Source organism: Hypanus sabinus, chromosome 12 (assembly GCF_030144855.1).
Source record: "Hypanus sabinus isolate sHypSab1 chromosome 12, sHypSab1.hap1, whole genome shotgun sequence".
Taxonomy (NCBI): Eukaryota; Metazoa; Chordata; class Chondrichthyes; order Myliobatiformes; family Dasyatidae; genus Hypanus; species Hypanus sabinus.
The window spans coordinates 39,591,355-39,602,402 of record NC_082717.1 but is presented as its reverse complement, the minus strand read 5'-3'; the positions used below and the strand labels follow the sequence as shown (position 1 = coordinate 39,602,402).

Here is an 11,048-nt window from a genome sequence, read left to right as displayed (position 1 = left end):
AGAGTTGTATATTGTATACATACTTTGATAATAAATGAACCTTAGAGAACAGCTGATCCCATTTATAGTAAAATAACACATACAGGAAAAAAGTTCCAAAAATTGCTTTCACAAAAACTGAACAATTTTGACTTGTATTAAAAGCATGCAAAAAACCTAACTAGCAAGTTTGACAAAAATAGGATGAACAATAGAAATTTTACATACTGAAATCAAAAGATTAACAGCTATACAATTAAGAAAAGTCTGATATTTATTTATACTGCAGCTTTCACAACTCAAGAAATCCAGACTTCTTCATAGCCAGTGAAAATGAGAATGAAACTGTATATTTGCAAAAGAAAAGCACAGTAGAAAACTATAAAACAGTAACTGCAGTTTATTTCAGTTTTTTTCTGCTTGTTTGTTTTTGCTTGCCTAACCTTAGGAATCCAGCAAAAGCACTATGCTTTGTACTTAACATTAAAATATTATTTACAAATTGGAAGATACAATAATATGTGTATTCCTGATATTAAAAGAAAGATTTATAAATAATCAGCAATAGAATGACAGGCTAATAATTTTTTTATAATATTAAATTTGACATAACTTTGACTTTAGCCATGACGAACTGTTAAATTTTTATCAGTCAAGTTTATCCTACATGTCGTCTCCTGTCACAAACAAATGGACAGATTTATTGGACTGTATCATCTGGGCAGCCCGTTCTGCTCCCACCACACAAGTCAGCTTTTGAGCATCATACTTGGAATACAGAACAGTGCAAGTCCAAGATGCTTCATCACCCCTATTTTCTGCTTTCAGCATGTTGCAGATATCACTGTAGAAATGTGGATATGTAGGAAGTTCATAGAAAATAAGATGCCTGATGCCTTTGATGGTGTACCTACAATGAAATTCAAATTATTTAATGACAATGTTTAATGATCATATTTGTGATAAAAACATAACATGTATACTTCCAGTGAATGAAAAACCAACTGCAAAATTATTTTTAAGACAGTAATATTTGCTTGGCCAACCTACTACAGGTGAAGTTCTTTAAGTATACACATAATTGATTTTATATACTACAACACTTAGGACAACTTCAAGCTCTCAAAGCTTCATTGTGTTTATTTTCCATTTTAGGTGCAAACGGTTTCTTAAGCACAAACCAGATCTTTTGATAACTATTGTAAGGACCCTGCTGAGAATTCTGCTCAAAGTCACATATGTAATTATAATACAAATTCTGCCATTAACTTTTGCAATTTGGGAGTATTTTAGAAACTTGGTTTTAAAAATGTGCAAGACTGCTAACCTGGTATAAACAATTCAACATGAATTTACCCCCAAATTAAAGTTACACTTAAAAGAAACCTACTGATGTAGTTAGTAGAGCTGCTACCTCACAGCTCCTATGACTCAAATGCTGGCTGTGTGGAGTTTGCATGTTCTTTCTTTGTCCACATGATTTTCCTCTAGGTGATACAGTTTACTCAAACCTCAAAACGATACACATTAGGAGAGTTGATGAAAATTGTGCCTAGTCTGTAGGTGAATGGTAAATTCTGGAAGAAACTGATGGGAATGTATGGAGAATAATAAACGAGATTCTGCAGATACTGGAAATACAGAGCAAGCACACAAATGCTGGAGGTCAGGCACCATCTATGGAAGTCAATAAACAGATGACATTTCAGGCTGAGACCCTTCTTCAGGACTGGAAAAGAAGGGGGAAGATGCCAGAATAAAAAGGTGGGAGGGGGAAGGAGGACTAGCTAGGAGATTGGTGAAGCCAGGCGGGTGGGAAAAGGGCTTGAGCAGGGAGAATCTGATAGAAGAGGAAAAAGGACCATGGCAGAAAAGGAAGAAGGAGGGGCACAAGAAGGAGGTGATAGGCAGGTGGGGAGAAGATGTAAGAGGACAGAATGGGGAATAAAAGAAGAGGGAAGGGGGAGGGGAAAAATTACTAGAAACAGAAATCAATGTTCATACCATCAGAATGGAGGCTACCTAAACAGTATATGAAGTATTGCTCCTCCATCCTGAGAGTGACCGTATCATGGCAGAAGACAAGGCATGGACCAACATATTGGATAGGAATTAAAATGTTGGCCAATGGAAAATTGCACTTTTGGCGGATGGAACGGAGGTGTTCGACAAATCATCGGGAGCACTAGATGCAACACACATCACCAAAAGATTCCCAGGTGAAGTGTGGCCTCACACTGGGAAATGCCATTTTTGGCAGATCCTTATATTCTATTCCTCCAGCATTTGTGTGAGGAGAATAAAATGTGATTATAGTCAGATTGGTGGAAAGGAATAGTCAGCAAGGACTTGGTCAATAAAAGGTCCTGTTTCAATGCTCTCACTCAATTAAAAAAAAATCAAATACTGAAAGTGATCAAGAAAAAAGTAATCTAAGAAAATATTCTTGTCAAATGATTTAGGTACAATGGCTTATTGGAAGGATGGATACCAAAATTCAAAGATTTAGAGCCATCTCAAAAGGTCAGTGAAAAAAAAAATGCTGATAATTAAAAATCATCTGTGAAAGCTATGAAATCTTGCAACTTAAGATGCTCTTTAGATAAGAATTTACTACCCTTTAATAATTGCCCTCAGGAAAATGATGGCAATCTTTTCTTTCTGAACTACTATGGCCGAAGCAGTCAAGATATTCCCAGAGCGATTTTTGACATGGGAAAGCTTGTAAATAATGGTAATGGGCTTATATAACAACTAACCTTGTGTTTCCTCATCTTCAGTAACATTTGAATCTTCCTTTGTAATTCTGATTTAATTAAATTTAAATTTCCAACTCATTGGAATAGGTTTTCAATGGAAGATTTTAGTACTGCACTCCAGATTAATAATCTAGTTACATAATTGACAAAATGCTCTTACAGGATTCTCACCGTTTATAAAAATGGAACCGTTCCGTGAATAGGAGGAAAGATTTTTCTCCCTGAAGGAAGTAATGTCTTGCTCGGTTAACAGTGGATTTTTTGCTGTATTCACAAATATGTGAAAAGCTCAATTCTTCACGATTGAAGTAATTCCTGAGCCGCACGTAATCAAAGTAGACTGGTATGTAAATTAATGTGTGGGACATAACAGCTTCTCTATATTGAGGTAAAATCTTATTGGTGAAAAATTCAAACCTTGAGGGATAAAAAAAAATCAAGTTTACTCAAGTATTCCAAGATTTCATATTCAACATTACAATTTTAACTTTATTAGAGCACATCTGAAGAGTCATTGAGTTACACAACATGGATACAGCTCCTCTGGCCCAACTCAACCATGAGGACCAAGGTGCCTTTCTGAGCAAGTCTTATCAGCTGTGTTTGGTTCATGTCCCTCTAAATCTTTCCTATCTAAGAGGTTAAATTAAAATTTTGCATTCGAAGTGCCAGCAACAATACTCTTTGGGAATCTCACTAAATTGGCTTAATGTTTCCATTTAACACAGTTCAAATTCAACTAGTGGAATTACATCATGATGTTTTTGCATCAAATGCTTTTTCCTTAATTAAAGTCAGGCCTTTATAACTTTACTAACTTTGCACATCAATTTCTTTTACAGAGAACTTTGATCAAAGTTACATGTTACAGACTATTTTACTTAACAGTTTGTTGCAAAATTACATTAACCGATATCCTAACAAAGCTGATGCAGTAACAGCTCTATAGAATTCACTGCCGTCCATCACACTTACTTCAATTCTATCATAGAAAATGCTCTGTCAATGCTTTATAAATGGTCACTTTGTACAACACGCTTCATTTAAAAACTTCCCTTAGATTTTCTCAATTTTTGTCAATTGTGTAATGAAGATGAACTTTTTGGATCCATATAAAAAAGAATTAAATGCTTTTATGGGGCAATTCTAGGGTTCATCTGAGTGTGTCAAAACTTTCTTATTCTTTTAAATCTTTTGATACTCATCTTCAAATGTGAAGAACCTTCTATGGTTATCAGTGTTACTTCACAGTAATTTTTCCAATCTAGCACATCAGAATACAACCTGTTAAGGGAAGTTCATTTGTACAGTATTTCAGAGACAAATAACTAGGAGTCAAATAATTACAAAAGATATGTTAGCAACTTAGAAAAAAGTATGTTGGATTTGGTCAAAAAAATTCTCAGCTTGTTATTAATCTTCTGAGAGATAAATATTGCATCTGCAGTTCATGTAATCATGCCAGAACAAATTTCACATCATACACATCAGTGATAAACATGATTCTGACTTCAGAGAATTTTTTCCCAGTGTTTAACAATGTTGCAGGTTAAGGGTTACCTGAAAGACAACACCTCCACTGTTCCTTTGATTTCACACCAGCTAGGCCTCAAACCAGCTGTGGATCTTGAATCATTGTTTGAATAAAGAGAGAATGCCACCAACCTCAGAGAACAGACAAGTAGAGAACCATTCCCCCCCCCCCCCAAGTGAAATGAGTTTGCTCAGGCTCAGACTTAAGCTTGTTACAGACTGTTTCTTAATTTTCCAAAAAAAAAAACCACCATCTACTCAAAGATAAGTCCACCTGTTGTGATAAGTAGAATGGTATTGTGCTGCTAATTATGGTGAAGTGGAGAATATTTTACTTGCTACCACATATTGGTAGCATTGATCTTATGTACATGAATTGGAAATAGCATTCAACTGATCTCCGATTGTTACTTCTTGACAATAATAATCTTCCTCTCAGACTTCCTCCCCCCCCCCGCAAGAGAAGTGTGACATTAAAGACATTTCAGATTTGATCCAGCTTTTTTTTTAATTTGCACACTGGAATTCCAGCATAACAGAATACCTTGCATCAGGTAAACTTGTGAAACTGGAGGCATCCACTCGCTGAAATACATGTGGCAACTGCACAACAACATGGCAAATGGAACCAGCTTGAGGCATGTTCCTCACAGCCACCTAAAAGATAGGAAAAGAATTATGACCTTTATCCTGCTGACCAACTAAAATTTAATTTAGAAAAATTGTGTAATAAAAACTTTTGTTGGGTTTTAAGGGCAAGGTATGAAAAGCTGTGAAGCCTTAAGATAATGCAATGCACATATTTACAGTGACACAAATATAGCAAAGCATAAATACATGATACAATGTGAATAGCCATAAGCTACTAAGCAAAACTAGACAATCAATGTAAGCCATTATATATGCATAACTGAATTAACCTTAATGAAGTGATATGATTTATGCATGACTTCAATTAACTGAAACTTGCATTAAACTCAAACTATGGAAAAATCTCAAATTCGCAATAAATCAATTTTTAAAAAATGTTCATGATAAACAAACCTGTCCTTTATAATTGAAGCAGTGTTTACTATAAATAGAATTAATCTGTGGATTCTGAAGCGCGCTGAAGATCAAAGTTTGTCTGTAATACTTGGACCAACTATTCAGACTCCACATACGCACACGAGAGAAATCTACTCCATGTGGTTCACGAGGTTGTTGGTTGAGATTTTTCAGCAGGAACTGCAAGAAATGAGAACATAATGCTGAAAATAATTAAACCTACACAAGAAATCATCTGCAAAACAAAATGTTATGAACTCCACTGAATTCAGTGTTCTGACATAAACGCAAATTTGTTGGGGCATTAAGAAAGAACCGTAGTATTGGAATCACAAGAGATTCAAATGCTCTCAGAATTATATGACTGAAGAATGTGGATTTTTACAAAAAGTCAGAAGCTTTGATTTTTTTCGCCTATAAAAATCCAAAAGCAAATTATTACACCAAAAGTAATAGATTAATATACCTATTCATGTCAGATAAAGGTCAGCATTACCTACACTAGAGAGTAGTTGATATTCTGAACTGACTTAAAACTTTTCAAAAATTAGGTGATTCATATTTTGGTAGTTTTTCATAAAAAGACAAGCAAAGCTTCTCTAATTTATTCAGATTTAACATAATTCCGTTAAAATACCAGTTCTTTGCACAAACCAGAGATTATATATTTGTTTTATTTCCTAAACAGAGCAAATTCCTAAACAGAGCATCTTCAAATAAGATAGCATAAATTTTGAAATAAGGAATCGTGCTTTTTAAGAATTTTAATATTTGAAGAGTAACAGTCAATTAAAAAAAACTTCGTTACCCAACACATCACCCTTTATAACTTCAGCAGCTGTCATGCCAACTCTTAAAATATGTTCAGAATTATTAGTTTACCCTTAAGAAAATGCATACTTGGGATAAATTATACTGTGAAATTTTTTTTTCAGACAATCCTCCGAACAGGAATGAACAGGAATGTTGAATGGAACTTCTCACCACAACATGTTCCCAGTTTTGCATAAGATAAATATCAGCTTGGTCAATAATTAAGATTTCAATGGAGGAAAGGAAATCAAAGTCCCCCGTCTTGTCGCCTTCAGTTTTGACAATTGTTCGCATGCCCAGTGGAGAAGCAATGATGATGTCGCTAGAATAAAATGGTGCATACAATCTTATACTCCTACGAAGGATGGCCACCCCTATGTAATAGAAACAAACAGGCATAAATTAATTTATAAATATTGAAGAAGCTCTCCACTTTCACCCCTCAATACCACTACAAATATATTTATTCTGTGTACAGTCCTTGGGACACCTAGTTGGTGTGAATTTGGTTCAGTCAATCACAGCACTGTGTACTCAAAAACCTTTAGCCCTACAATTTAGAAAAGTGAAAAGTGATATAAAGATGATTTATTGGCAAGGCAGAAGAGATAACCTATGTAACTGCAGTCAAAAAGGCAAGAAACTAAATTGTTAAAATGCAAACAAGAAATGTTTTGAACATCTAACTGGAAAGAATCAAATATTAAGAGACAAAGCAGCACATCTAACAGAGCTGCTGCTCACAACTCCAGTGAGGCAGATTCACTCCTGGCCTCCACTTTACTGTGTATGGTGTTGGCACATTTTTCCTGTGTCCATATGTATCTAAGGGCTTTGGTTTCGTCCAAAGATAAATTGATTAGGAAGTTACTTGTTGACTGTAAATTGCAGGTTAGTGGCTGAACCAGGTGTGGGTGTTGGTCTAGGTCGGGGGTCGGCAACCTGCGGCTCCCGAGCCATTTGTGGCTCTTTCACCTCTGTGCTGCGGCTCCCTGTGGCTTTGGGAAATAATTGGTCAGTATTTAATTAAAATGTATTTTATGTTAGTTTGTTAGCTTTTGAAATGTAATTCTAAATTTGAAGATTATGGTGATCTTGTACAATCTAAGTGTGGCGACACATTTCCTCACAATTAGCCAGCATTCCGGCTAAGGGAGATAGCCTACGGGGGTTTGTGAGTACGCGTCTTTTGCAGCATCTGCGTCCATGGGGGCTGGGTTGAGGGAGGCTTAAAAGCAAGGCTGTTTAGTTCGAATAAAGTTATTCGACTGCAGTTTACTGACTGCGTGAGCACACCGCTACAACGTGTTTTTATCGCTATTAATATACGTCACCACTGCCAATACCTGACACCCGCCAGTGCGCGATTTCTTTAATTTTTCGATCCAAGGTAAGCCAACTATGGAGAATTCTAAAAAAAGAAAAGTGACTGAAGAAAACAGAACGTTTAATGATACGTGGACAGATTCATTTGCTTTCATTGTTGACGAGACTGGTTTACCGGTATGCTTAATATGCAATGAGAAACTAGCAAACAACAAAAAGTCAAATGTCGCAAGGCATTTCCAGAATAAACACGCAGCCTTTGCTCAAAAATATCCGGATGGAGATGAGAGAAAAAAAGCCGTTTCGGAACTGATGCGGAAGGTTGATCTGAGCAAAAATCATTTCCAGAAATGGATGAAGTCTGGAAAATCAACGACATACGCCAGTTATATTGCCGCTCAGGAAATAGTCAGGCACGGGAAGCAGTTTACAGATGGTGAATATATAAAAGAATCTTTCATTAAGATTTCAGAACATCTATTCACGGACTTTAAAAACAAGAGTGAAATTGTGCAGAAAATCAGGGATATGCCCCTCTCTGCAAAGACTGTCAAAGACAGAACCATAAAAATGGCAGAAGACATCACAAGACAGCAAATTAAAGACATCAATTCAGCTGTGGCCTACTCGATTGCCTGTGACGAGTCTAAAGACAAAGGTGATATTGAACAAATAGCGTTGTTCTGCCGGTATGTAAACTCTGCCGGGCCACAGGAAGAACTGATTGAGTTGATACCTCTAAAAGACCAAACACAGGGGGAGGACATCTGTGAGGCTGTCTTGAATTGTTTAAGAGCCAAAGGAATAAAGACCACCCATCTGGTGTCAGTAGCTACTGATGGGGGCACCGAATATGACGGGAACGCACAAGGGAATTGTGGCTTTACTGCAGAAGTCGCTGGACAGAAAGCTGCTGACTTTTCACTGCATCTTGCACCAAGAGGCACTGTGCGCTCAAACATTTCCTCCGGAATGCACAGAAGTAATGGATGTTGTCATTCAGATTGTCAATAAAATAATGGCAAAAAGTTTAAATCACCGTCAATTCCGTTTGTTACTGGACGAGCTGGAAATTGCATATTCTGATCTCCTGCTGCACAACAAAGTCTGATGGTTGTCCAGGGGGGAGGTGCTGAAACGCTTTGTCGCGTGTCTGGAAGAAGTGAAAACTTTCCTGGGCAGCAAAGGGCTCAACTTTCCTGAGCTGGAACAGCCAGAGTGGCTGGAAAAGCTACACTTCATGGTAGACATGACAGCGCACCTGAACACGCTGAACACAGCTCTTCAACGGGGTAAGGACGTACAGCCCTGCACATGTTGGAGGATGTTTTGGCATTCGAGCGCAAGTTGACGTTGCTTGCCAGAGATTTACAGAAAGGCACATTGTCTCACTTCCCCAATTTGAGAGAGTTCAAACAAGGTCACGACATGATAAATTTGGAGTATTTACATTCTGCAATCATCGCAATGCAAACATCGTTTGGGAAACGCTTCTGTGAGTTCAGAGAGGAAAAAAACACATTATCCTTCCCGGTCACTCCCCTAAGCATCGATCCATCCCTACTAAATACGACTGCATTGTCAGGTGTGAGTCAACCTGAACAAGTATGATAAATATTTTAATTGCCTATTATTTTACGTATATTCATATGTTTTCATTGTTCAGTGAAATAGTCCTTTTATTTTTCAGGTTGACAGCTGGCTGACGTTATTTTTGGTTTGCTGCTGGCGGCAAATTTAAGTTTGGCGTTTTTCATAAATACAAGAAGGACTCAAATAGACGTTGAGTATTTTACTTAAAAGTAACCTTCAACCCAACGTCTTTTTTTCGGAGTTCAAAATGTTTTTGTTGCATGCAGAAATGTAATTTCATTTTCTCTGCAGGAGTTCATCAATTTCATAAATGCAACACATTATAGTTTGTTTATACATAGCATAAAGGCAAAACAAAACGTTGTATGCAGTGTTATTTCATTTTAAATGTCAAGCGGGTTTTGCGGCTCCCAGTGTTTTCTTTTCTGTGGGAAACGGGTCCAAGTGGCTCTTTCAGTGGTAAAGGTTGCTGACCCCTGGTCTAGGTGATACAGGGAGGGGAAGTAAATGCAACTGCAGCAAGAACAAAGTAGGGTTAGGCTAGAAATGGTGTAAATGTACAGACTTGGTGGACATGCTTGCTGTATGACTCCAGGAAGTTGAGATATTCTTGCATTAAAATTAAATAATATTTGCAGGATATCAAACTTAAATACCAGAGTCCTACACCAATTCTGCTAAATTAACTGGATATTCAATTTACTTTTTATTTGCCCTGTTCCTGATATCCATTCAGTGTAATAAAGCTGTGCTCCTTGTTCTCCAAACAAGAGCCACAGGAAAGGCAAGCATTTCCAAACTTCTGCTAAGTGTATGCTTAATAGATACAAGGCAACGAATAATGTTGTTAGAAACAGGCCACAAAATTCCTTCCTGAACTACATAAAACAACTGAATGTTTATTCCATACTGATCTACAAAATTAATACAGACTGAACACTGTAGAAATAAGAAATTGCAGGAAAGAACTATGTTTCCTTGTACTAACAACTTCTCAATTTTGTTCCGAGGGAAATGGGAGATGAACGGCAGGCAGAAATGTAAATCAGTTGTGGGTGGGATGGTGGGAAAGAGGAAGAGAAAGTATAATGCTAGAAATGAGTTTATCTTCTTTCTGGAAGAAAGAAAAGGGATTCAGAGATCAGGGAATCTACTTTAAGAGCAGACTCATGAAAAAATTACTGCTATAAAATCTATATTTGGAACAGATTTCTCTACTCTTGCTTGCTTTAAGCACAATTTACTCCAGTGCCTAATACTGTCCTATTCCTATTTTAATCCAGCTGGAAAAACATTGTTATCAGTTATGTTTAAAATATGGATGTAGAAAGTTTACGATTAAAAGCTGAAACACCGTAAATGGCTATTATAACCAGTTGGCACGTTCATTTACACTAGTACATTGATTTAGGTATTATATACAGTAGCTGAAAAAATGATCCAAGTTTTGAGAATTAAGATGAAAAAAATTGTATTGGCAGATTTGTTCTTGCTTCAGGTGACAAGAATTTACAAACTTTACTTTTTTAGTGACAGTGCTTTGGAGCAATTATTGAAAAGGGCAAAGAGTCAACCAAGAGTTCAATGAAATCCCATTAATTTCCAGGATAGTTATGTACTCAGAACAGGATAACAGTCTTCAATAATTTCTCATCTATTAACAAACACAATAAAGTTACCTATTCGGAAATGATCATCAATATTGCCTGAAAAGACAGCTTCATAATCTTCAGGTCGTTTTAGATTTGGTGGTTTGTCATTTGGATCAGAACCATATTCATCCTTAAATCTCTTTTTATTGCTTATTTCCAGTTTATCTTTTGCATCAAGAAGACTAATCAAAGTCTGTATCACTCTTAAAGCAGAATCTCTAAATGGCACCACAATAAGAACCTGAAAATGAATTTTTTTAAAGAATATTAGTGGTGATCAATACATATATGGATAAGGCAATATTCTCCCCAACAGCTTCAATAGCTAGATGGAAGAAACAAGGAT

The 11,048-nt window shown here is 36.6% G+C and overlaps 1 protein-coding gene across 2 annotated transcripts in view; it reads right to left on the bottom strand.

Moving 5' to 3' along the window:
- Positions 1-230: 230 nt before the first annotated feature.
- The window catches only part of utp25 (UTP25 small subunit processor component), a 33,904-nt gene continuing 23,086 nt past the window's right edge, over positions 231-11,048 (bottom strand). Inside the window, exons 7-12 of one of the 2 annotated variants that reach the window (XM_059985774.1) lie at positions 10,730-10,943; positions 6,219-6,505; positions 5,316-5,498; positions 4,816-4,928; positions 2,910-3,155; positions 231-889 (exon numbers count right to left, since the gene is read on the bottom strand). In XM_059985774.1, coding sequence (XP_059841757.1) covers positions 643-889; positions 2,910-3,155; positions 4,816-4,928; positions 5,316-5,498; positions 6,219-6,505; positions 10,730-10,943 — 1,290 coding nt within the window. In that variant the 3' untranslated portion in view covers positions 231-642. The remainder of the gene's footprint in view (positions 890-2,909; positions 3,156-4,815; positions 4,929-5,315; positions 5,499-6,218; positions 6,506-10,729; positions 10,944-11,048) is intronic. The other variant, XM_059985775.1, reaches the window with a different exon arrangement.